Raw genomic sequence first — 27,861 nt, 5'->3', positions numbered from 1 at the left:
AAGTCCCTCCTTGAGGGCCGCAATCCAGTCGGGTTTTCAAGATTTCCCCAATGAATATGCATGAGATCTATTTGCATGCACAGCTTTCATTGTATGCTCTATATGGACCTGGAGCAAAAATTTATACTGAATTTCTCGTACCATCACTACGAGGGGGTGCTGAAAAGTTCTCAGCCCAACCAACCAGCTTCCTCAATTCAGAGTGTGTTTTTTTGGGGGTGATTTTTTTTTTGCCACTATAGCTGAAAAGAGTGTTATGTTATTTTGTTAAGTGTCAATTTGCAGAAACAAAATTCTCTATTTTGACATTGTTTCAGAAGCAAAACAAAGAAAAACTGCAGAAACCCGTACGATGATGTAGGCTAAGTTTATTGTATCAAAAGCAGTTAAAAACAACACCTTAAAACCAGGAGACCCAACACGGTCTGTGTTTCGGAGAACCCACCTTCATCAGGGGTCCGGGAAAACCAGAAGAAAGTTGAAACTGCCAATAAACTAGCCTGTAGAAAAAACGAGTGCCGAAGGGCAATCAGTGTGTAGGTTGACATTGTTTCAGATCATTGATTGAACCATATCCACGTCATTTAAAACAAACCAGCTTAGCAGTGTTTAAAAAAAGGCTTGGATAATTTCCTAAAAGGGAAGCCCATTGGCCATTATTGAGATGGCTTGGGGAAATCCACTGCTTCTTCCTAGGATAAGCAGCATAAAATCTGTTTTACCACTTGGGATCTATCTGGGTACTTGGGACCTGGGTTGGCCACTGTTGGAAACAGGACACTGGGCTTGATGGACCTTTGGTCTGTCCTAGTATAGTAACTCTTGTCAAAAAGATCACCTGTCCAAGACAGCCCTCTCTGAAGCTAACAACAAAATGTCACCCCCTCCAACCCAGGGAAATCTGTAAGAGAGCAAAAAGGAACTTGGAAAACCTCTGCCAGATCAATGTCCCTTTTGTGCGGAGCATGAAACTCCCTAATAGGGAGTCCTAATAGGCAGGGGAGATAGTCAGATGAGCTCTTCACCCAGTCCCTAATACAACACAGACACTATTCCCTCAGTGGTGTGCGGTCAGGGCCTCCAGGGCATTCACCCCATCCCCTGAGGATACTGCTCTGAACTTGATTGGTTGAGCAGGCAACAGACAGATGCTGCTCAGCCAATCAAATTCAGATTAGTATGGTCAGGGCCTTCAGGGGGTTCAGAGAATCCCCAACCCAAAAGCCCTGCTTTTGTGTGTGTGTGTGGGGGGGGGGGTTACTTTTTGTTTGATGCAGTTTGCCTACTCAACAAATCAAATTGCATCAAACAAAAAGCAGGGTTATAGAGTTGGGGATTCAAAGAATCTCCTGAAAGCCTTCAATATTGTATTTTCAAATTTCAATCTCTAGGAATAGGCAGGTTTCCTTGAGTCCTGCAGGGCTCATCTGTTCCTCACTATTGAAAGTGTAACAGTGAGACAGGGCCCCCTACTGGCAGGACTGTAGGTAAAGAACTGCAAAGCTTTGAGGGAACAGTGGACACAGTCCCAGGCGAAATATTAATAAAGATTAATGTCGGGATCCTAAGGCCACTTTTTACTGAGGCTTAGTAAAAGCCCTCCTTAATCTTTCCAGCACTCCCTGAGGGGGTCTCTGGAGAGCATCAGTCACTAAAACCCCCAGTTCACTCCGTCCCTTTCATCCAATACAGGTTCTCGGAGTCAGACTGCGGTGCTTAATCACTCTGTCAGGAGAATGCGGACTGGAAATAAAGTCACTGCATCTTTGGAAAAGAATCGCCCTGAAGGTAAGTTCATGGCACATGTTCCAGAGGAAAAAAGAGCCCAACACACATTATTAATGAAGAGGTCTCATTGCTAATAAGAGCAGTCTCAGAAAACAGTGCAGTGCAGGTTAGTGAACAGACCCACTCCCCCACCCCCAAAAAAACCCACAAAATCCTTCCTTAATTAAGCAGTTTCCAGGTGAAAAGTGCTCTGGTAAAACAGCAGACAGATGTCTAAGTGTGTGGCTTCTACTGCAAATGCAATATTTTGCCATGCAGAAAGCTAATGACATGCAAATTGTATGCATAGAAAGCTGGGGGCTAATGAAGCGTGCTGGACACATGCACAAAAACGTTTTGTGTTTAGTGTAGCTTTTCAAACAAAACCAAAAGGAAAAATACACGTCGGTTTCTGTTCTTCGGTGCCTAAATATGAGCCCCACAAAGAAACAGAAGCATGACGGCAGATAAAGGCCAAATGGCCCATCCATCGGCCCATCCACAGCATCCACTATCTCCTCCTCTCCCTATTGGCTAAGGCTCTTAACATTTGCATCTCTTCTTCCTATAGGCTAAGGCTCTTTACACCTGCATTATGATGTCATTGAACTTTATGGTTATAGAAACATGATGGCAGATAAAGGCCAAATGGGCCATCCGCAGCATCCACTATCTCCTCCTCTCCCTATTGGCTAAGGCTCTTAACATTTGCATCTCCTCTTCCTATTGGCTAAGGCTCATAACACCAGCATTGTGAAGTCATAGGGCTTTATGGTTATAGAAACAGATATTTTTGGTGCATATTAGACTTGTTTTTGTATCAATTCTTACAGAAAATAGAAACATGATGACAGACAGAGGCCAAATGGCCCATTCAGTCTGCATCTATTATCTCCTCCTCTCCCTAAGAGACCTCACGTGCCTGTCCCATGCTTTCTTGAACTCAGACAGAGACTTTGTCTCCACCACCTCCCTACTAGCATTGACCCCCTGAGGCAGCCCATAGATGGGCGAAGTGTGGACCAAGTTGGTATTTGATTTAATAAAGGATTATTTTTCGTGGGAACTTGCGTGTGAATTACAGGTATATTAGATAGAGTGGGAGCCCACCGGGACAGTTAGGGAAAAATGCTTGATTACCTGAATAATTTGTAATCTGCATAGAATTGTAGGATATGCGGAATATAAATTTTTTACAAAAACACATTAACCATCTTTATCAAAGGATTCATCCAAGGCAGTGCACAATAAGTGCATTTTAACATCAAAGGTACAATTTTGTTAGCAGCATTACGATAGTAGAATGACCAAATATAAACATAAATGGAATGAATGAGGTAAACTTGGAAGCAGCAAATTGACTAACATGAAACTGTGTCAGAAATCTATACATTTAATAGCCCTGACATTGAAATAACAGAGATATGTCTGCATAATACTGATGAAGCACCTAATAAGAACATTCTAATAACATATCCCTCCTTTTACGAAGCCGAGTTAGGCTTTTATATCGCCGGCCGCAGCGGTATTAGCTCCAACGCTCATAGGAATCACCACAGGCAGCGATAAAAAAGCCTAATGTGGCTTCGTAAAAGGGGGGGAGGGGATAGATATGATGCTACTGCCTTTCAACAATACAGCTTACCATATAGGGAATGACAGGGTGATAAAATTAATCACCGTTCCTGTCCCTTCAGAGAACCGCGGAAAACCATTCCGTGTCATTCTTTAGTGTCTATCTCAACCTCAATCCTTGTACAACAGCATTCTTCAATGCAAGGCTTGAGGGTCAGTGGCTGGAAACCATCCCGTGTCATTCTTTAGCGTCCATCTCAACCTCAGTCCTTCTACACCGGCATGCTTCAATGCAAGGCCTGAGGGTCAGTGGCTGGAAACCATCTTGTGTCATTCTTTAGTGTCCATCTCAATCTCAGTCCTTCTACACTGGCATTCTCCAATACAAGGCTTGAGGGTCAGTGGATGGAAACCATCCCGTGTCATTCTTTAGCGTCCATCTCAACCTCAGTCCTTCTACACCGGCATGCTTCAATGCAAGGCCTGAGGGTCAGTGGCTGGAAACCATCTTGTGTCATTCTTTAGTGTCCATCTCAATCTCAGTCCTTCTACACTGGCATTCTCCAATACAAGGCTTGAGGGTCAGTGGATGGAAACCATCCCGTGTCATTCTTTAGCGTCCATCTCAACCTCAGTCCTTCTACACCGGCATGCTTCAATGCAAGGCCTGAGGGTCAGTGGCTGGAAACCATCCCGTGTCATTCTTTAGCATCCATCTCAACCTCAGGCCTTCTACACTAGCATTCTTCAATGCAAGCCCTGAGGGGTCAGTGGCTGGAAACCATCCCCATGTCATTCTTTAGTGCCCATCTCAACCTCAGTCCTTCTGCACTGGCATTCTTCAATGCAAGGCTTGAGGGTCAGTGGCTGGAAACCATCCCGTGTCATTCTTTAGCGTCCATCTCAACCTCAGTCCTTCTACACCAGCATTTTTCAATGCAAGGCTTGAGGGTCAGTGGTTGTGCCCATTCGTACTCTGATTCTTCCCTCTCTCCTTACAGAATGGCATAGGGATGGTTTCCCGCGGTTATCCACATGGACGAGAATGGTGATGAATTTTGTCACTGTGTCATTCTCTAACTGAGGGGCCAATGCAGATATTAAATAGTGACGAGTCTATTGGGATAAAGAGATGGATGGCTAAACTCAAGGCAAGTTCTATGTGCAGTTCGACAAGATATGAGGAACTGGTCTAAGTTACAGGGAATGCAGCAAACTAGTCCAAGTGGTGATTAGTGGTGATTAGTCAGTCACCTTATGTATTAAGGGCTTGGGAGAAGAACCGGGCTTACACCTTCTTCCTAAATTAGCATTCATTATAATGTGTATTCCAGACAAGTCAACACCTGTGCACCATCTCTCTCTGCCTTGCTCGGCATGAAAACCTGCACGTAACCCCTGGTAACCACACATCTAAGCCTGCAATGGTTTTCTGCATTTGGCCTTCTATTGGTTAAAGCCTCACGCTGCCCATGGCGTGAAGGAAGGCAAGAAGACACATGGGTTTTGAAATATGTTGGGATGGAAATATCCATGGCTCCAGCTGGCTTCACAGAGTCAAACAGAAACACACCAAGGAGTTTCCCCCTGAAAATATGCTCCTGGACATGAAAGCAACACAGGGCCTTTAAAAAATAGCCAGCCAGTGTTTCCAAATATTTCATGTTGCAGTGAAGTGCTGTAAATTAAGAGTGTCACACTGGGTTGTAATTAAAAGCACATAAGCTCATTACAGAGAATCTGTTCCCAGAAAGTGAATTTGCTGCCTCAGTGGAAATTTCTGGGGAAATTTTCAGTTAATTAGCCTCCTCATTATTATAGGAGAGTCTACCGGTCAGAGACAGCCTCTGTGCTGCGGCGAAGGACTTCCAGCAGCGGCCCGTGAGAATAGGATTGCTCGAGAGAGTCTTTGAAGGTTTATCAGGCTCTCTCAGGAGGAGCAGCTTAACCTGCGAACCGGGTTTGAGTCGCGCTGCAGCTCCTTGGGCCTCTGGACAATTCACCGAACCCTCTTTTGTCCCACAAAATGGTTCTATAGCAGGTCCTTCCGGTATCACTAAATCAATTAGCTCGCCTTAGTCAAAGGACCCCAAGCTTAAGATCAAAAAGGTCCATCAGTCTGCTCAGTTGCTATCCCTCCACTCCGCCTCTCCTCTGTGTCTTCCGCCACACATGGTCATAATTGAAAATATTTGCATAGATCTAAAGACCTATGTGGAAAAGTGCACACCGTGATACGATGCTGCATCCACAGGAGCAGAGTTTGCAAGTACACGGATTGAGATTAATTTGCCACCTACTTAAAAATTGCAAATGCCCCCGCCTATAAAGCAGAAGCTTGAGTTCTGCCACTTGCGCTCTTAAATGTATTATAAAAGCACCCTCATAACATAATATAACATCGTACTTATAAACCGCATAACCATAAGTTCAATGCGGTGAACAAAAGATTAAAAATAACATAAGCTAAGGATGATTTAAATTAGTTGGCTAAATATTTTGAAAAAAGATGACTTTTCAATTGAGTTGTAAAGTGCTTATAAGAGCAAGCACTACGCAACAGTGGCCTCAATTCCCTGTCGTAGAAAGCAGCCTGAAATGCTAGTGTATGTTCCAAGGATTTCTTGCTCTTACAACCTTGAGCAGACGGAAAATGAACCAATGCATGTGATTCTCTCCTATGTTTGTGGAATGCTATGAGAAATCTATCGGTCATATAGTTTGGAGCAATACCATACACAGCTTTGTAACAAAGACAACCCAGCTTAAACAAAACACGCGCCTCCACTGGAAGCCAATGCAACTCACGCTAGAAAGGAGTCACGTGATCATATTTCTTTAGACCATAAATTAATTTGACCCCCGGATTTTGAATCAGTCTAAGCCTAGCCATCTCTTTCTTGGTACATGTCAAATAGACACTGTTACGCCCTCCACAAAACAGTGAAATTAAAACAGCATTTGACTTCATAGAAAGGAAATAATCACCCCAAACATTCATAAATCCATATAGATAACCAAAAGCCCTAATGCGGAAGACCTTGTGCAAAGACAGATGCCTTCAGTTCTTTTCCGAAGAACCCAAACGTACCTTAGATGGCAGACAGGGTCCTTTCTGTTGACTCAGTTCACGCACACTTGGAAACCAGCCGTCTGACCGGAAATCTCTGCCTGACTTGTAATGGAGCCAACTTTAGTAGGATTACTGTAAGTGATCACATGTTCTCCAGAAATGAAGTTTAGGATAACCCTCAGTGAAACCTGTTCATTTTGCAGAGACCTTGCGATCAGCTGCCAGCAGACGGGTTTGAACTCAGTAGATTATGGGGTTTGGTCTGCGTTTGACTGACAAGGGAGTTTTGAAACTGTTATGTATGTTTGGCTGAGAAGCAGTTTTTGGGCCTGCTTTGAATTTTATTTTTGACTGGGTCGTATGTGAGTTTTGGAACTGCTTTGTTTTTTGATGTTTGTTTGATCTGTGGATTTTAGAACTGTTCATGTTTTATGCTTGGCTGATATGTGAGTTTTGGAACTGATTTTATATTTTATGCTTTCATTATTATTTCCTAGGCTATATAATGCCACACTCGGATTGCTTGCACCGAGTATATAATAAACTCTCAAAATGTTAAGCCGTGTTAAATTAGAGCAAGGCCACGTAGCCCAGCAACCTCCACTCCGGGTCACATCACAAAGTACAGAGTTGGTTTAAACTTGCAGGGGTATCAAAGTCCCTCCTCGAGGGCCGCAATCCAGTCGGGTTTTCAGGATTTCCCGAATGAATATTCATGAGATCTATGTGCATGCACTGCTTTCAATGCTTATTCATTGGGGAAATCCTGAAAACCCGACTGGATTGCGGCCCTCGAGGAGGGACTTTGAGACCCCTGGTAGAGCTACAGCCTCAGCACCCTGGGCAGGTCAATCCTCCACTGCCCCAGGCTCATTAGATAGACCAGGGGTGTCAAAGTCCCTCCTCGAGGGCCACAATCCAATGAATATGCATCAGATCTATTTGCATGCACTGCTTTCGTTGTATGCTAATCGATCTCATGCATATTCATTGGGGAAATCCTGAAAACCCGACTGGATTGCGGCCCTGGAGGAGGGACTTTGACACCTCAGGGTCTTATTCTGTAAACGACGCCATACGTTAGGTTAAGGCTACCAGGTTTTCCTTCGGGGAAAATCCGGACCTATGGCCATGCCCCCAGTACAACCCAGTTCCGCCCCCCAGATGGCATCTGTGCATGCATGGGCACGATGCAATAACGTCACCGCATTGCGTCCGCACATACGCGGATGTCCCTTCCCGACACAAATATGCCAGCAAGCTTTCCGAAACCTGGACAAAGTGCAGACCCCCTGGACATGGCCTCAAAAGGAGGAAATCCGGACGGCTGGTAACCCTGTGTTAGGTGGCAGTCGACGCTCTACCACTGCCTAATTTAATTGCTTTAATTGGCACAGTAATTGATTGTGCCGTTAAAAAAAGAAGGAATCTAGTAGAGTACGTGTCATAATCACATCTACGTGAAGCCGTCTAACGGCACCTAAGGTCAAAGTGGGCATGGTTAGGGGCGGAAATGGCGCATTTCTCAAAGGAAGATTGGCAGATGCCTATGTGGTAGGCATAGGGTTACCAGATGTTCGGATTTCCCCGGATGGCTTTTCAAAACCCGGCACTTTGTCCAGCTTTTGAAAAGCATTCCTTCGGGCAGGATGTTCTGCCAGATGAGAATAAGAAAGCAGGGGGCAGGGCTGGGGCGGGATCAGAGGGTCTGGATTTTACAGACGGCACCATTAGCTGTGAATTCTTAAATGGCACCTAAGCGGGCTTGGCATGCAGCCAGTGGCATAGTAAGGGATGTGGGGGTGCCAGCACCTCTCCACCCCCCACGCCATGCTCATGCCCTCCCTTCCCCATCCCCTTACCTCTTTAAAATCTTTGCCAGTGCAACTACTCTAGCGTGTTGTTTGCGCCGGCCTGGCTCCCTCTGAAATCACTTCTGGGTTGCGAGCAGGCCGGAGAAGGTGCTCGCCCTGGTGAAGATATAAAGAGGTATGGGGCTGAGAAGGGAGACGACAGAGAGGGTGTGCGGTGAGGAGGGCGCATGGGGCGGGGGGAACACACCTCCCTCACTACATCATGCATGCAACTGGTGCTATTTTTGCAGCAGTTTCTGATGTAGGCGCTGTTTATAGAATCTAATCTTTGTCTTTATATTCCGATTCATCCCAACAAGAGGGCTCGACTCGGTTGACAAAATATTAATGAAATATACAAGAGATTAGGGTAGAAACTGGATCTTTTATGATCGATTATTTGAAGAAGAAGAAGAAGAGTCATTAGTAAATTACCAAAAGTGGGTAAATGAGACACTCCAAGGTTGTTCCAAATTTTTAAGAATGAAAAAGAAAATGATCCACAGTTTTACTCTCTTAACAGTTTTAAGGATCAAAGTCCTCTCAGGGTCAGGAAAGCAAGCCTTGTGCTTTGTAGCATTTTGAACATGGTAGAGAGCTCTGAGGGTGAGAGGCCCCTCTCCATCCCCGTTCCTACCCCAATCCCCCCCTGCCTTTCCCCCTTACCTCTAGCTGCGAGCAACAAGAACTTCAACGTGCTCCTCGTGACCCCATTGACTCCCTCTGATGACACTTATGCGCAGCACCCAGAAGTGACATCAGTGGGAGAGATGGCGCGGTCGCGAGGAGCACGTTGAATTTGTTGCTTGCAGCAAACAACTAGAGGTACGGGGCAAGGGAAGGGGGCAAGTGCATGGTGTGGGCAGGAATGGGAAGAGGCGGGGGCGGTGACCCATCAAATGCACGTAGGACAATTGTGCCCGACATTTGCGTGCATGAATGGGAGGTAACCCAACAATTGCACCCCGACAGGATACTATTTTGGTTTTTGAGGGGGATGGGGGACCCCCCCCACTACACTTTAAAGATTCACTTGCTATCTAGTGTTAGGGTTAGGTTTACATCATGATTATGGGAACCCTTTTAGTGGATATCAGGAAGGCCCTGATTTGCTCAGACTCCTCAGGCCCCTTCCTTTGGGAGGGGCCTGAGGCACCTGAAGCCCCTCCCAAGGCTCGGGGCCTGAGGAGTCTGAGCAAATCAGGGCCTTCCAGATATCCTTGTCGTGCATGCACTTGTTGGGGTGCATTTGTCGTTGTACCAGCAGGGGCAGAGAGGAGGAGAGATGCCGGTGCCCTCACCAACATGGTGCATGGGGCGGACATCCCCCTCCCCCCACCGTTACTATGCCACTGGCTCAATGATGCACTTTAATATTCCTGATGGAACTGAGCACTGTTCTTTCTTTTGAGCAGACTCTGCGGAATGGACAACATGGTTTAATATCGACCATCCTGGAGGCAATGGGGACTATGAGCGCTTGGATGCTATCAGGTTTTACTATCGGGATCGAGTGTGCCAGAGGCCGACCCGGATGGAAGCGAGGACGACCGACTGGATTCCTGCGGACAGCACTGGCGAGGTGGTCCACTTCAGTCTGGAGAAAGGATTCTGGTGCATCAACAAACAGCAACCCTCAGGGAAGAACTGCTCAAACTATTCCGTACGCTTCTTGTGCCCCAAAGGTAAGGACCAAATGCTAAGCAGAAGACCCTAAGACAATCTCACTGGTCCCAGAGATCTCACCCCTGAGCAAGCTCCTTCAGTCCTAAATGGGAGGCCGACTTACATGTCCCTGCGCTCTCAGAACTGAAACAGTTCCCACGCTAGGCCCATGAAGAGGTAAAAAGTAGAGAATGACATGGGGACTAATTTGTCCCTGTCCCTGCCCCATTCCTGTAAGCTCAGCCTTAACTGCACAAGCCTCAAACGCTTATGATTTCAAAGTGTTTGAGGCTTGTGCAGATGAGGACAGAGCTTGCAGGAATGGGGCAGGGACAGGAAAAGAACTCATGCAATTGGTGTCAACGGTGACCATAAAAGTGCTTTTAAATATTTGTCCCCCAGATCTGATGAGAGGTTTGTAATGCACACAGTGAGCACACACAGACCTGGCAGCCAAAACCGCAAACAAGATGCCAGGAATTAATATTGGAAAGCCTCTGTATCACTCCACGGTGAGACCTCACCTTGAGTAGCCATACCTCAAAAAAGATATAGCAGAATTAGAAAAGATTCATGATGATAAAGGGGATGGAAGCGGTTAGGGCAATTCAGCTTGAAAAAGAGACGGCTGAGGGGAGATAGAATTGAAGTCTACAAAATCCTGAGTGGTGCAGAGCAGGTAAGAGTGAATTGATTGGGTTTTCTTTCAAAAGGTAGTAAGACTAGGGGCGCTCAATGAAGCCACATGGAAATACTTTTAAAACAAATCGGAGGAAATTTTTTTTGGTTTGTTTCTTTATAATTGTTTATTAGATTTTGCAAAATACAAGGGACCATATCGTCCCCAAATTGAACACCAACAAAGAATGAACATGCTAATATTAACACACTCTGCAGTTTATAATGATGAACAATAACCACAAGAAACCCCCAAATCACCCCCCCCCACCAGCACAAAGAGTATACACCCCTATCACCAGAAACTCAATACCCTACTAATGACTCTGGACAGACCCCCACCCCCCTCCCCAAGAAACAGACCCATCATCTAACCCGCCATCCCTCCCCCCCCCCCTTGGCGTGGAGGAAATATTTTTTCACTCAGTGAATAATTAAACTCTGGAACTCGCTACCAGAGAATGTCAGTAATTAGTGAGTTTGGAGGAAAAGTCCATAGTCTGCTTTTGAGACAGATATGGGGGATGCCACCGCCTGCCCTCGATTGGTAGCATGGAATGTTGCTACTATTTGGGTTTCTGCCAGGTACTTGTGGCCTGGATTGACCACTGTTGGAAACAGGACGCTGGACTAGATGGACCATTGGTCTGACTCGGTATGGAAATTCTGATGTAAAATTGCTTTTCAGAAGTCAGTGATAGAGCTTGAATAATTTGAAAACTGAGAGCCATGGGCTGAATATTGACCCTTTGAAAATAGAGGGGTCAATATGGCAGTTACTAGTTTTTAAGCTGTCAGAGGCCTGATATTCAATATTGGGCCATATTCTGGAACTGGCATTGAATACCCAGACACTAATCACATGCCGGCATATGGTTAGCTTGGCAGATAAAATTAGGACTGAGTATCCCCACTAACCAATTAAGTACTGGCTCCTCCCAAGTTCTGCCATGACACTAAGGGTGCCTGACTTGAGTAATTGGGCAATAGACACCTATCTGATTATATAAAAGACAGGTGCCTATGGCATGCCAAATGCCTATGTGGGCGTTTCTATAAGCAGCGCATGACTTAGGTCCCGCTAAGCACGATTCCCCAAAAACCTAGGTGCCTGAAATGTAGACCCTTAGCTGCAATTCTGTAATTGACACCACGCTAGCGCTATTTTTCGAGGCTCTGGCGGTTTATAGAATCAGCCTGTGAACGGACAGTATTGTGGTGGTCAGAGTCGGTATATTTTGAAAAAGAAAACCCTTGACACATAACCCTGCCCTGTACCGCCTCTAGCCCTGCCCCACACTGCCTCCAGCTCCGGCCATGTCTGGAGGGCCTGGAGCAGGCGCGGATGTGTGTGACATCATCCACACATGTTCAGAGGCTCTCTAGAAAGCTTTGGAAAGTCTGTCCGGAAGCCCGGACAGTCTTCTAAAAAGAGGACATGTCTCTGTTTTCCCGGACATCTGGTAATCTTAATTCAGCGGCATTGCTTGGTTAAATGCCTTTGAATATCGGCAGATGCTCAGTGGGATTTAATTGGGATCGAGTCTCTCCTGCCTGGTTAAACCTTTTGAATATTTGGGCCCTAAGGTCCTTAGAGAGCTTAAATTCAGGAAGTAACCCTGATGGATAGCAGTGTGCACTGTTTCAGCATGTGTGTGAAGAACGGATGGTCTTCCTAGAATAGAGATGACAGAATTCTCTGTTCCACGATTCATTGGCAGGTGATGCAGAGGAGGTTTGGTCTTCGTGGTCCACCTGGAGTGAGTGCCCAGTGAAATGTGGAGAAAGAGGGGTGCAGACTCGGAGTCGCAGCTGCCTTGCTGAAAGTCAGCGGCAGGCGCACTGCAGTGGCCGTGCCCAGGAAGGAAGACGCTGCCTAGGAAACGCTTGTACTGGTACTGACGTTACGCCTCCTCTCAGATACGATCTTGCCCAGTACTTGGGACCCGGATTGGTCACGGTCGGAGACAGGATATTGGGCTTGATTGATCTTCGGTCTATCCCAGTATGGCGAGGCTTATGTTCTTATAAGGAACATAAAAAACAGTTAATGATCCTAGATAAGGTGGCGTATTAGCAACAAAATGCCCTATGTATTAGGTACTAGAAACTTATATTTAGGGGGTCTTTTACTAAGGCGTCCCTTATATTCTATGGACACGTTAGCATTTTGCGCACACTAAATCGGCTGACACGCCTTAGTAAAAGACCCCTTAATATGATAAGGAATAGGAAACCAGTGAAAGTGAATGTACAGTGGCAAAACATGGTCGTTGTCAGGTCAAAAGCGCGCCGGGAGAAAGGCGCGCCCAGACAATTGAGCGCAGCACGGAGGCGCGCGCCGCTCTAAATTACTGTTTTAGGGCTCCGACGGGAGGACGTGGGGGGGAACACCCCCCACTTAACTTAATAGACATCGCGCCGCGTTGTGGGGGCGTTGTGGGGGGTTTGGGGGGTTGTAACCCCCCACATTTTACTGAAAACTTCACTTTTTCCCTGTTTTTATGGAAAAAGTTAAGTTTACAGTAAAATGTGGAGGGTTCCAACCCCCCAAACCCCCCACAACGCCGGCGCGATCTCTATTAAATAAAGAGGGGGGGTTCCCCCCCACACACCCCCGTCGGAGCCCTAAAAACAGTAATTTAGAGCGGCGCGCGCCTCCGCGCTGCGCTCAATTGTCCAGGCGCGCCTTTGTCTTTGGCGCCGTTGTCTATGAACCAACATGGCCACATCAACAGGGGCTTCCCAATAAGAGCATTGTAGTAGTCTTTTGAGAGCGGAAACAGATAGATCAGGCTAAATACTCTTTCCCTAATCTAAACGGGAAGCCAACAGCGCAAGGATGACAGTTCCAATCTAATAAGTGTTTAACAGCTCTTTGTTGTCTTAACCCTTTATTTGGCCTTCTTGCTCAGAAGCAACCTGCGCCTTCTATAGCTCTTATGGGCAATTTGCATCTTGGTCCTGTTGCTCTCGTTCAACATCAAGTTACGTAAAGCAGCCGTTTTTACCATCTGCCAATTAAAGGGTTAATACACAAAAGCCTTTTTTGTTCTCAGAAAGTCAAATAGCTGTCTAATTAGTACCAAAAAAGAATTGCCCTGTATTTGTCCATGGCAGCTGGCCTTAGTTTGGGAGAGAATATATGAGAACACCTCTCCCTGCATATTCATGGGGGTTAGGGGCAGAGCTGGCCCGCGAATAACTTTAGGGCCGACTCTGATCCACCCCCGCCTCCCTCCCAACTCCTGGACCTGTCCACTGTACTTACTTTTTAAAGCCTGGTGATATAGTGGTGAAGCGGGGTAGGAGCGAGCTTCCTACGCTCCTGCCCCGTGTAGAGCTGGAAACAAAAATGGCTGCCGTGAGTTCTCGCGAGACCACGGGAACTCACCGCAGTCATTTTTGGCCCCAGTTCTGCGCAGCGCAGGAGTGTAGGAAGATCGCTTCACCACTAGACCACCAGGTTTTAGAAAGCACGTAAGTGAATAGGTCCGGGAGGCGGGAGTAGGTCACCCAGACGAAAACCGTGAATAACCGAAGTCACGAGTTCTGAACCTGTGACTATGGACCAGATTCTGTAAACGGCGCCGTTATCAGTGGACACCTTAAAAATGGCCGCCGATCGAGAGTTAATCACACAACAGTGCCGTTTGCAGAATCGTGAAAGGTAGGTGCCATAAATCTAGGCCAGGGTTTTAACGGCCTACATTTCAGGTGCCTACCTTTCACGAAAATCGTGCCTACAGAGGCGTTAGGCGTCATCAGATGCCTCCGTAGCTGGGATAACAGCAGCTCTTTGGGAGGTTTTTTTGTAAATTGTGATTTAATTGGTTTTTAATTGGCACAGCCAATTATTGTGCCGATTAAACCACAGAATTTTGAGCCAGGAAATGGATCAAATAGTGCATGAAAGAGATGGCACATTTTTATTGGCTTTGCAGCCTGTGAGTTGTCCTGCCCCATGGGTCGAGCCGATGCTGCCTGTGAAGCCTGTGTGTGTGAGGGGCATGTCCTGCATGGAGTGATCCGCCTGATGGATGGTGCACCCGCTGCCAGAGCCTCCATCTACCAGCAGGTCAAGAAACCGAAGCTTTTAACCACGTCAGACGATGCTGGAAGATTCACTGTTCCAGGGCTTTGTCCCGATGGCAACACCAGACTTCAGATCACAAAAGAAAAGTACTCGACACTTACGGTCACTGTGCCCAAAAACAGCACTAAAGTCTCTTCCATCAGCGTGTCCTTCCAAAGAGCAGGTAAGTAAACAGATAAACTGAAGATTTATGAGATGCCAAAGGGACGTTATCAAAAACTAGCTTGTAAATTGATACCGCAGCAGTGGTCTTCACTAATTTTGAAGTCGGGGTCACTTTGGGTCTGGACTTGTCCTCTGTTTGAGAACATGTCCAGGGGTCCAAATCGCATCGGGCAGGGAGGAAGTCCGTGCATGCGTGGACTTCCTCCCAGCCCGACAAGAGCAGGTAGCGAGGGGCGGGCCCGGGGGCGGGTCCGGATTTTCTGAAGCTCTAAACATCTTCCCTTGCAGGGACGTGACATCTTTGACCACTGTAGGTCAATGACATCCATCCCCATCAGCTCTCCTTCAAGCTTTTCATTTGTGAGCATTTCCAATTGCATTATCTATGTCTGTTGAGAAATGTCTTGTCCATGGGTAGGGTTTCCCTGGACACGGCCTCCTTTTCGAGGACGTCTGGGGTCTGGACGGCTTTTCAAAACCTGGCACTTTGTTCGGGTTTTGAAAAGCTTCCCTCAAAATGACATCAGGAAGGGGCATCTGCAAATGTGCGGATGCCATCTGGGGCAGGGCTGGGGGTGGAATGGGGCAGAATTGGGCGGGCCTGTGGGGGTGACCATGGGTCTGGATTTTCCTTCGGGAAATGGGCTCTTCCCCCTTTCTGTCATGAGCTTGGTTAGAGGCAGATAGGAGCAGAAACAAAACCCAGAAAGATGAGCATTGAATACCACTGAATTACAGGGTAATCAAATGGTGAAACCAGTGACATAATAAGGGGGGGGGCACCATCTCAGTGGGGGTGTCGGCACCTCTCCGACCTCCCCATGCTCATGCCCTCCCTTCCCCGTATCTGTACCTTTAAAAAATCTTTGCCAGCGTGAGCAACTACTCTAGCCTGTTACTCACAAAGACCTGGTTCCCTCTGAAAACACTTCCAGGTTGCGGAGCCAGGAAGTGACATCAGAGGGAAAACTAGCGTGAGCAGCAGGCGGAGAAGCTGCTCGGGCTGGTGAAAATATGAGAAGGGATGATGCGAGTGTGACATGGGGTGCGGAAGGAGCAGGAGGGCAGAGAAGAGGGCACTGGGGGTGGTGTGGAAAGAGCATGGGCGGGCACCACTGCTCCAGGCGCCTCCCACCCTTGCTAGGCCACTGGTAAAACCCTTAAAGTCTCGCATAGTCTTAAAATCTGTTTTGGTAAAAGAGGAGGTTTGGTGAGCCATGACATGGGGCAGAGAAGAATTTGGGAATCTTTGCATGTGGCTGGACTGAGAGGTTTGGCCCAATGGAAGGCTTAAGGTACACTCTGCACCAAATTCCATTTGTCTTAGCTCAGGTTTACTATAAGATTGGAAACGAGGAAAGATGAACTTTCTATTTCTTCCATAGCAAAGCCATCCATTGTAGAGAATCCAGAAAATAAAGCCAGGTACGCTGGACAAAGTGTCACCTTCTGCTGTAATGCTGTCGGGGAGCCTGCACCCACCAAATATCTCTGGTAAGAGAAACTGCCAGTGGCAGAATGACCCCCATCCCAGCAGAAATGCGAAGGGAGAACGTGTCCTGTAGAGGGAAGAACATGGAGCTGAGATTCAGAAGAAGAGTCTTATCCTAATCCATCTCTCTGACTCAGTGGAGTAGTAAGAGGGGTGGACTGCATTGGGAGCCATCTTTGCAGGGGGCGCCAGCTCCTCTCCTCATCTCTTCCCCCCCACATACCTCTTGAAATGTTCGCTGGTGCAAGCAGCATCTTACACATAACAAAATAACATAGTAAATGACGGCAAATAAAGACCCGAATGGTCCATCCAGTCTGCCTTAGATCTTCTGACACTATCACCCCAAGGTCCCTCTCCCCATCCGTGCATATCAGCCTCTCACCTCCCAGCATATACGGCTCCTTCTGATTATTAATCCCCAAATGCATTACTCTGCATTTCTTTGCATTGAACTTTAACTGCCAGATATTAGACCATTCCTCTAACTTTTGTAGATCCTTTTTCATGTTTTCCACTCCCTCCTCGGTGTCTACTCTGATACAAATCTTGGTATCATCTGCAAAAAGGCACACTTTTCCTTCTATCCCTTCAGCAATGTCACTCACAAACATATTGAACAGGATCGGCCCCAGCACAGAATCATGAGGGACTCCACTACTCATCTTTCCTTCCTCCGAGTGACTTCCATTAACCACCACCCTCTGGCGTCTTTCCGTCAACCAGTTTCTAATCCAGTTCAACACTTTGGGACCTAACTTCAGCCCTTCAAGTTTGTTCAAGAGCCTTCTATGAGGAACCGAGTCAAAGACTTTGCTGAAATCCAAGTAAATTACATCTAGCATATATCCTCGATCCAGTTCTCTGGTCACCCAATCAAAAAATTAAATCAGGTTCGTTTGGCACGATTTACCTTTTGTAAAGCTATGTTGCCTCGGATCCTGTGTAACCCATTAGATTCAAGGAAGTACACTATCCTTTCTTTCAGCAACACTTCCATTATTTTTCAAACAACCGAAGTTAGACTTACCGGGGCCTGTGGTTTCCCGCATCATCCCTGTGACCCCTTTTGTGAATAGGGACCACATCCGCTCTTCTCCAATCCCCAGGAACCACTCCCATCTCCAGAGATTTGTTAAAGTAGTCTTTAATAGCACCCGCCAGAACCTCTCTGAGCTCCCTCAGATTCCTGGGATGGATCCTGTCCGGTCCCATCGCTTTGTCTACCTTCAGTTTTTCAAGTTGTTCATAAACACGTTCTTCCGTGAACAGTGTGGTATGTACTCCATTCTCGTGTGTAACTTTGCCAGACAATCTCGGTCCTTCTCCAACACAGCAACTCCTTTAGCTACCGAGTTGCAAAAACAGAGAACATACTACCTGTAGAGATCCACACTACTTAAAGTTACCAGACATTTGGGAAAACCTGGACATGTCCTCTTTTTAGAGGACTGTCCAGGCTCCTGGACAGACTTTCCAAAACCCGGCATTTGTCCAGGTTTTGGAAAGCCCCCAACGAGCTCTGACCACATCTGGAGGGCCTCTGAGCATGTGCAGATGATGTCATGCACCTCTGCGCATGCTGCAGGCCCTCCAGATGCGGCTGGAGTTCGTCCAGAAGCAGAGAGGAGGCTTTGTGATGGTGGGGCTGGAGGCGGAATGGAGCGGGATGATGTGTCTTGGGATTTCCCAGGGGGGGGGGGGAAATATGGTAACCCTAATACTACCTCCACATACTCTCTGTTCCAAAACTCCCTAAAACATGGTTCTTCCAAATATCCTGGCTAGGCGCCTAGCCCAACCCACATTTGAACCACACACCAACTCACCACATCAAGAAATCCATGCGAAGAGCAAACCTGATCCCCACAATATATACTTAGACCTGTATGGTAACAATTAATTCAGTATCGTTCATGTTGCACCGATTGCTGCGGGTTTTACATTGACTGATTTATTGTTACTATTACCGATTCCATTGACTATTCTTGTAACCTGCCTCCAACTTCACTTAGGAGGATCTGGCAGAATATTAGACCACAAATAACAAAATATAATGCGCACTTTAAGCACTGGCCACTCTCTGGATAATAGCTCTCAATGTTCCCTCTAAGGATCGGCTGGTTGTGTGCAAATTGTTTTTCCGTGTGAGTGACAAGTTCTAAAGACCAACAATTTTCTAGATTTGCAAGTATTTTTGTGAGCGATTGCTTAGAGGGAACATAGATGGCCCTGAATATCCAGATATTTTCTTGCCTCCACAGCCAATGTTTCATCTTTTCAATACACTCAGGCAGTGATGGAGGAAGGGTGAGCGTTGCCTGGGGCAGTGGCGCTCCTCTCCCTATTTGTACGAAGAAAGCAAGGGGTACACGCATACGGCAGGAAGAGGAGTGGGGGGTTAGGGAAGAGAGGAGGAGGTGTGCTGGCCGTTAACAAAATGGCACCCGGGGCAGACTGGCCCCCCCTTACTATGCCACTGAACTCAGGGATAGCCAAAGCTTGCTTTCCATAAGCCATGTAGCCAAAGAGTCATTAATGTCTTGAATGAGAGTCAAAGTAGATCCAAATTTGTGTTTTCCTCCTTTACCACAGGCTTTTTAGTGATCTGGTTCCCAGCCCAGCAATGTCTTTGCGTTTCCATTACACCTTTTTCTGTATACTCACAAGAGGTATCGTGTGAACCAGACTTCTCAAGCATGCTTCCATTTCATTCTAACATTTGTCACAGGTACCATAACGGAACCCTGCTGGATCCAAAGATGCATAAATATAACAGCAAACTGGGTCTAGCACAGCTACAGATGAACCAGGCTGGGGAGTATTACTGCCAGGCCAGCAATGAAGTGGGCAGCATCAAATCCACGGCTGCCAGGCTCACCGTGATAGGTACCATGCCAACTGCATCATCCATTGGATGACCAGGAAAAATCCATTTATTCTGTCTGCTTGAGAAACTTTGCACAATTTAGAACAGCTCATAGACCTCGGCGGTGTCGCTGCGTGAAAATCAAGTTTTAACTCACGCAGTCTGCTGGAGCAATGTCTCCCGCGTTTTTCTTAGTTCATGAACTGTGAAACGCGGGAGACATTGCTCCGGCAGACTGAAAGGGGTATCCTTGATACAGCCTGGTGGCGAAGCACAGTCCTATGTCAGAATATGCCCCCCCAAGCCACGTTTTTGCAATAAAACTAAGATGAGTATTTATACTTCTAAAATGTAATATATTTATTACAAAAATTGCAATATAAAGCACTTTAAAGATAATTAGACCGATGACAAGTTTGGTGTGTATAGACTGCGTGAGTTAAAACTTGATTTTCACGCAGCGACACCGCCGAGGTCTATGAACTGTTCTAAGTTGTTCTAAGTTATTTTATTAAGGTATCCTGAAGAAAATAGTTGTGTTTGCATATATCTTATGTAAAAAAACCCATTTTGAAGCCTATTTATGATGAGAAACTTTGGGCCAGATATACTAAATATTTATGCTCTTGTACGTGCTGTCAAATGCACGCGCACTCCTGCAGCTACTATAGACATGGTTCGGTGTCAGCAGATCCTTTTCCCAAAGCCCACCGGAACGAAGCACAGTGCAGTCTCAGTTCTGATATCCACGTTCTGTGTAAAATGCACTAGCAGTTACACGCTTAAGTAGTAAACCGTCTTTACAACCAGCTATAGCAGTGTATCGCACATTGTGTGCCACGGCACACCGGTGTGCCTCCTGAGATTTCAGGTGTGCCATGACACACTGGCGAGGAGGAGAGTCATGCGGCGAGAGGCACATCCTGTATGAAGTCAGCAGGCGCGGATGACTCTCCTCCTGGCCGGAGTCTCTCTTCCTCTCACCGCACCTCCCAGATCCCTCCACCGAAGCGGGTCACGGCCAGATTTTTGATCACAGCTTATTTTAGGCTCTGTCAACATTTCTGTTACACTCTTCGCTTGTTCAGCTGGGTAATTGCTGCTTTTTCTATATCACTTTTAAGAAGGGATCACTACAATTGCACCCCATCTTCCACCTCACCTCTTTTTTATAGTCTGACACACAGCTTTCCATATAATGGAATCAATTTTGGGGAGGGGGGGGAGGGGGTTACCTAAGAGGTGGCTGCATGAATCTAAAGAGGCTCAATTGGAAAAGTCTGTTGGATTTCGTTTGGATGAAGAGTTATTAATGGATAAAAATCAAATCGTGGTATTACAAGAGTACCCAGGTCTTCTATGTGCTTCAGTCAGGCATCGGCTTTATAAAGAGGAAATTTAACACACACAAACCCTCATTTACAAAGCCGCGTTAGGCTTTTTTATCGCTGGCCACAGCTGTATTATCTCTGCCGCTCATGGAATTCCTAATACTGCCACGGCCGGCCATAAAAAAGCCTAATGCAGCTTCGTAAAAGGGGAAATAGTAAAGACTTTAATTCAGTCAGAAGCTACAATGTCAGCCGTGGTTGTTACAAACACAGATTTCTAATTTCTTTAAAAAGGAGGAGTTTCCCCACTTAGAAATTGCACTCTTGCAACAGTGAGGCTATTCAGCAGTCTTTCACCCCTCTGGATTTCATTTTCCATCTGAATTAAAGAACAAGAAAAAACAAGCATCATAGTTTCTGCTTTAGTTATGGTATCAAACAGCAAACCTTTCAGAAAAAAAAAAAATTCTAAATAAAATACGGTATTTCTTTCTTTATTCTAAAGCTTGATTTACTGCCTTTGCCAAAAACTGAGACAGAATAGTGAAACTAAAATACTAAATGTTTTATTACTATCTAACGTATTCAATCATTTTATTTCCACAGCACCTGGCAGAGCTTCCTGTGAACCCAGGCCTGAAAGCCACCTGATCCGACTGCCCCAGGATTGCTTCCAGAATGAGACCAATTCATTCTACTATGAAGTGGGTAATTGCCCGAGAAAAATGTGTGCGGGAAAGCCTGATAAAGCCCTCAAGTGCAAGGAAACCGTGGCCTACTGTTGTGGCGTGTCCAAGACAGAGGTCAAGGAGATCTCCTGCAATGGATACACCTTGCCCACCAAAGTGGCCACAGAATGTGGCTGTCAAAGGTGTGTTGAGACCAAAAGCATAGTGCGAGGGAGGGCTATTGCTGCAGATAATGGTGAACCCATGCGTTTTGGTCACATCTACATGGAAGGGAAACGTGTGAGCATAACTGGGTACAAAGGAACCTTCACCATCCAGATCCCAGCACACGTGGAAAGACTTGTTCTGACCTTTGTGGATCGTCTACAGAAGTTTGTGAACACAACAAAGGTTCTTCCGTTCAGTAAAAAAGGAGGGGCAGTGTTTCATGAAATCAAGCTTCTGCGGAAGGCGGCCCCCATCATTATAGATTCCACTGAAACCAATGAGATTTCTTTGGGTGATTCAGCAGGAAATAACCCGATAGCAGAATTAGAAATCCCTCCTCATAGCTTTTACAGGCAAAACGGAGAACTCTATATAGGAAAAGTAAAAGCTAGTGTGACATTCCTGGATGCAAGAAACATTTCTACAGCTACGGCAGCTCAAAGTGACCTGAATTTTGTTAATGAAGAAGGTGATGTTTTTCCTTTACGCACCTATGGCATGTTCTCAGTGGATTTCTCCGATGAAAGAGCTACCGAAACTCTGAATGCAGGAGAAGTCAAGGTCTACCTAGATTCTGAGCAGGTGAAGATGCCAGAGCACCTGGAAAACATGAAACTCTGGTCGTTAAATCCAGAGACAGGGCTTTGGGAAGAAGAAGGTGATTTCAAGCCTGACAAAGGCAGGCGTGGCAAGAGAGAGGAAAGAATATTTCTGGTTGGTAACATGGAAATAAGAGAGAGGAGGCTTTTTAATCTTGACGTGGCAGAAAGCAGAAGATGCTACGTCAAAGTGAGGGCGTACCGGAGCGAACACTTCCAGCCAAGTGAGCAAATCAAAGGTGCTGTGGTGAATCTCATAAATATGGAACCAGAGGCAGGTTTTGCTTCCAATCCTAGGGCTTGGGGTCGTTTTGATAGTGTCATTACTGGCACCAATGGAGCATGCTTGCCAGCTTTTTGTGATGGTCAAAAGCCTGATGCCTATTCAGCATATGTGACGGCAAGCCTTGGAGGGGAAGAACTTGAAGCAGTAGAGTCAGCTCCCAAATTTAATCCCAACAGAATTGGAGTTCCACAGCCCTATCTGAACAAGCTCGACTACAAGAGGACAGATCATGATGATCCCAAAATAAAAAAAACTGCTTTCAGGATCAACTTGGCAAAGCCAACTCCCAATGCAGCCGAGGAGACCAATGGTCCTATTTATGCATTTGAAAACTTAAGAGAGTGTGAGGAAGCACCATATAGTGCAGCTCACTTCAGATTTTACAGAGTCGAAGGTGACCGATATGACTATAACACAGTGCCCTTTAATGAGGATGACCCCATGAGCTGGACTGATGACTATCTGGCATGGTGGCCCAAACCAATGGAGTTCAGAGCTTGCTATATTAAAGTGAAAATCAATGGACCCCAAGAGGTCAATGTGAGGGCTCGCAACATGGGTGGCACACATCCAAAAACAGCTGGCCAGCTGTATGGCATACGAGATGTACGCAGTATTCGTGACATGGATCAGCCCAGCCTGTCAACGGCATGCTTGGAGTTCAAGTGTAGTGGAATGCTTTATGACCAGGATCGGGTTGACAGGACCCTGGTTAAAATCATCCCACAGGGAAGCTGCCGTAGAGAGAACGTCAACAGCATGTTGCATGAGTACCTTGTCAATCATCTTCCGCTGGCTGTAAACAATGACACAAGTGAGTACACAATGTTGGCTCCCTTGGATCCTCTGGGGCACAATTACGGCATTTACACAGTTACGGATCAGGACCCAAGAACAGCCAAGGAAATAGCATTAGGCCGATGTTTTGATGGCACATCCGATGGCTCCTCCAGAGTTATGAAGAACGATGTGGGGGTAGCACTTACCTTTACTTGTGTAGAGAAAGAGCCACGCCAAACAAGCATATTTCAGCTGGGGCAACGTTCATCAGGTACACCCTTGAGAGAAGGAACAGAGAGTGGCAGACAGCTGAGATCCAGCATAAGAGACAGGTCAGCAAGAAGAGTCTCTTCTTCTAGGAGCTTCAGGAGAGCTCCGCCTCCATTGGAACAGTAAGGACGCACTGGGAAGCCAGTCTTTTTTGGCCTGGCAGTTTCCTCCTTCTTTTGGGCTTCCAGCTCAATCAGAACAAGGACTGAGATTTAGCACCATAAGACTTCATTTTCAACTACCTGGAAACTTTTCTCCTGTTGCATATTCAGTTGAAATTTACTTTAATCCAGTCATTGCAGACTGTTCTCAGCTGGGGGTGGGGGGCTGGGGGTGGAATTCACCAAGGATCATTGCAAAACTCTGCAGTCGTGGGCCATAAATTCAGCCACTGGACATCACCTTTTAACACCCTGCCTTCCCTTCACCCAGGAGGCTGTGCATGTTGCCACCAGAGTCAACTCAGGGAACAGAAAACCTGAAGCAGGAATTAAATCTAGGTCTCACAATTCAGCCAAATATTCTAAGATGTAGGCATTGGTTTGGTGTACTCAAAGCTGCATTTTCATCCAGTATGAGTTGACTAATCCAATTAACTCTGTAAGCATAATGAAAAGTAGAGTTCCAGTAGATGTACAGTTCCAGTTTGTTTATTTGATATAGTGTTCCCCCGGTCATTCGTGGTATTTTCTGACCGCAAATGACCGGGCAGGAGAGGGCAGCCAGAGAGGCAGGAGAGAGCAGCCGGAGCGCCGGCGAGTGAAGGAAATCACTCGCAGTATGCTCCGACTGCATCTTCATGCACTAAAGTCGGGCCTCACCAATCAGGAGCTGTTTTGACACGCAGCTCCTAATTGGTGAGGCCCGACTTTAGTGCAGGAAGAGGCGGTCAGAGCATACTGCGAGTGATTTCCTTCACTCGCCGGCGCTCTGGCTGCTCTCTCCTGCTGCCCTCTCCTGTCTTCCCCGCTAAAAACTGTATTCGCGATTTTTCAACATTTGTGGGGGTTCCTGGAACGGGAGAGTACTGTACCCCATTTCTTAACAATTGTAGTCAAATCAAGACGGTTAACAAAGTTAAAAACAATGAGTGCAAGATTAAAAAAAAAAAAAAAAGAACAGACAGAGAAAAGGCCGATACTGTAAACAAACTGGGACAAAAGGATATTCAGGGAAGGGATGAGTTTAAATATTTATAAGGGAAAAAAAAGAAATTAATAAAAGAAAGGAAAAACACAAGAGGTTAAGGGGATAAAGTTGTTTTGTTGGGTTTTTTTTTGTTTATTCCGGAATAGGAAATGTCTGTAGGGATGTACTGCTCCTGGGGGAATGTGGAGGTTGTGAGACCTTTCAAAGACCAGCATAAGGGACGTGAGCGTTCTCAGTCTCACATGTATAGAAGGGTCTTAAGTGGTTTTTAGAATTTTTGCTGATACTTCAAAAGACATCAAAACCTGCAAAGATTTCAAGGAAAGGTAAACCATAAAGGATAGATGTATGAATCCATGCCTAGCAGCGTATGTTGTCAAACATGGTCTGTGCATTCTCAGATGTGTCTTCTTTGGTGGTGGTGGTGGTGGTGCGGTTTCTATAATTTTCTGATGTTTCATATTGTTTTTAATATATTAACTAATTACTTAAGGGAACCTTATGATCAACTTGGTGATATCATTAAGTGCTTGCAATAATCACCTAAACTTTTCAAATGAAACATTCACTAAACACCTCAAAACGTGATCACGTGAAGTGCTCCGACCCGCAACATGAAATAACACAGCATCGGTTGCTTCCACTGAGTGGACAGGTATGAGCGACACACAAGAGATTTGAGTGGCCCAATGTTTTTATCCATAGTTTTTGAATATATAATAAACAAGTTCATTATTGGCCATCCACTGGCGAGTGCATAACTTGCTCTGAATTACCAGCTCTTTTCCAATGATTTAAAAAAAAAAAAAAAAAAAAAGCTCTGAGACATCAGAAGACATTTGGGGGATTTTTGAGGCGCTCTCCGTGACTTTTGGTGTTTTTACTTTAACCAGCCTACAATTTCCATCGAGGTTACTATTAACAAACTCACATAGCATTACCGTTGTATAGATTTCCCAGAATCCTTCCAGTTATCATCCTAATAACAGCACAAAGAATTTCCTAAAAGAAGAATATAACTCGTGTTTAGATCAGGATGCCTGGCCCTTCTGATCTCTTTATTGCCCTGCATTCGAGTGATAATAATGCAACGTTCCTTGTCTCATGAAGTAAAGGAGCTGGAGAAGGCACTGTCAAGCTTACAAGCCCCAGGAAAGACTGCGTGGATCTACGAAGCATGGAAAACTTATGAGCTGAAAGGTGCAGCGTAAATTTTAATTATTGTGACTTTTATAGTTCGGCTTCTCATAACAGATTCTTTTGCAAAATGTTGTACTTGAAAGTGTAAATAACACTTTATTTATTTCCTTTTGACTTTTAGAATCATAATGTATATTCACTAGTAATATCAGACTTCATTAAAGTATAAAATACTGACCCATTGAATGCGGATAGAAGAGTTTCTTAGGATTCCAAAGGCCAAAGTTTATGAGGCCTATCTCCTACTGCAGTAGGGTTACCAGATTTTACTTATGTAAAATCTGAACTCACAGACCCGCCCCAGACCCCCCAGTTCCACCCATTTCTGCCCCACTACGCCCACGCCATGCTCCCTCAGCCTCTTCTTGTCAGTCAAGCATCCATGCATGCAAGGATGTGACACGGTGACATCATGCGGGCAGGTGCGTGATGTCACTGCATTGTATCCATGCATGCCCCTCCCGACATGATCTGCTTTTCAAAAGCCAAAGTGTCGGGTTTTGAAAAGCCGTCCGGACATGCCCTCTAAAAAGAGGACATGTCCGGGTAACCCTATACTGCAAGATTCACTGGTTTAGTTTGCCACCTTCTTACCTTTACTAAAAAGGTATGCTAGGGCGTTCTCAGTATGAGTCTGCTCATTAGCAATTTAGAAAATATCACGTTCGTAATAAACAAAGATAATTTTTTTACCCTCTGTTACTGCTCAGTTCCTCTTTTGACCTGTTTGTGCAAATCAGTGTCTCGCAAACTATTTCCAGCCATGGCACACTAAACAGGTGGCTGCGGCTTGAGGGCACCTGGAAGTGTGTGGAAGTTGCCACGATGACATCATGTGCACACGTGACATCATCACGTTGATGTCTGCGCGTGCGCGAAGGTCCTGCAGATGGGGCCTTGAGCCGGCAAAGGGGGAGGGGTCAACAGGAGAGACGCGGAGAAGTTCTGGGAAGGAGAAGAGATGCAGGTGCCGGCTGAACGTCCGCAAGAGGCACATCCTGTAGGCCGTCAGCTGGCACCGGTGACTCTCCTCTTCGCTGGCGTTTTGCAGCACACTTCGAATCTCACCGCAGCACACTCGTTTGCAATTCACTGGGGTAAACGATACATTCTAAATCATTTGTTAGAAAATAATAACACCTCCCTCCTCTTCACTTATATAGCACTGAAAGGTGTACACAGTGCCGTACATTTTGACATTTATAGACAGTCCCTGCTCAGAAGTTTCAAGTTTCAAGTTTATTGAATATTTGATGAATCGCCTATTACAAAATTTCTAGGCGATGTACATTAACAAAATAAAAGTATACAAGAGGCTAAAATATAACAAATATAGACAAATTACTCATTACATTTTATATAAAACATACATGAGGGGTAAGGAATAATATAAAGTTACACTGTTGGGTTAGAAAAAAAAGGGAAACACAAAAGGATAGGTTTAACTTTATCAGAACACAAGCTAAAGCTGTCTTTAAAGGAAGTGAACGCTTTGAAATTAAAAATACTCTTTAAGTAGGTAGTTTAAAAAAAAATAAAATAATAAGATTTAAGCCGATAATTAAAAAGCGTTTTTAGGTCAATCAGAAGTAAAAGCGTCTTTAAATAAATAAGTTTTTAGCAATTTTTTAAAAGTTGTAATGTCCTGTTCCATTCTGATATATTGGGGAATTGCATTCCACCATTGTGGTCCCATTACTGTAAACATGTCGGCTCTTCGTGTACCTATGATTTTCAATGACGGTACTGTTAACAGATTTTGTTCCGATGATCGTAATGGGCGTTGGGTTGTATAAGGGATTAATGATTTTGAAATAAATTGTGGTTCATTGTACAATAAGGTCTTAAAGATGAGAAGCATTGTTTTGAACAGAGTTCTGTGACTTATAGGTAACCAGTGAGCGTCTTTAAGTAGTGGGGAGACATGATCGTATTTTTTTGCATTATATATTATTTTTATAGCAGTATTTTGGATGGTCTGTAATCTCCTTTTTTCTTTTTGTGTAATATTAATAAATAAGGCATTACAGTAATCAATTTTCGATATAACGAAAGAATGTATTAGAATCTTTAATGATGGTAAATTTAGAAATTTGGTAATTGATCTGATCTGCCGT

General features: G+C 45.5%; 1 protein-coding gene across 1 annotated transcript in view; it reads left to right on the top strand.

The window, feature by feature from the left end:
* The window catches only part of CILP (cartilage intermediate layer protein), a 35,139-nt gene extending 11,011 nt beyond the window's left edge, over positions 1–24,128 (top strand). The window contains exons 3-9 of the mRNA XM_033919552.1: positions 1,693–1,788; positions 9,684–9,953; positions 12,333–12,506; positions 14,556–14,870; positions 16,258–16,366; positions 19,096–19,253; positions 21,171–24,128. Coding sequence (XP_033775443.1) covers positions 1,693–1,788; positions 9,684–9,953; positions 12,333–12,506; positions 14,556–14,870; positions 16,258–16,366; positions 19,096–19,253; positions 21,171–23,521 — 3,473 coding nt within the window. The 3' untranslated portion in view covers positions 23,522–24,128. The remainder of the gene's footprint in view (positions 1–1,692; positions 1,789–9,683; positions 9,954–12,332; positions 12,507–14,555; positions 14,871–16,257; positions 16,367–19,095; positions 19,254–21,170) is intronic.
* The last annotated feature ends 3,733 nt before the right edge of the window (positions 24,129–27,861 follow it).

This window comes from Geotrypetes seraphini, chromosome 14 (genome assembly GCF_902459505.1).
Source record: "Geotrypetes seraphini chromosome 14, aGeoSer1.1, whole genome shotgun sequence".
Classification (NCBI taxonomy): Eukaryota; Metazoa; Chordata; class Amphibia; order Gymnophiona; family Dermophiidae; genus Geotrypetes; species Geotrypetes seraphini.
The sequence above is the reverse complement of the archived record's forward strand: the minus strand, read 5'-3'. Positions and strand labels throughout refer to the sequence as shown.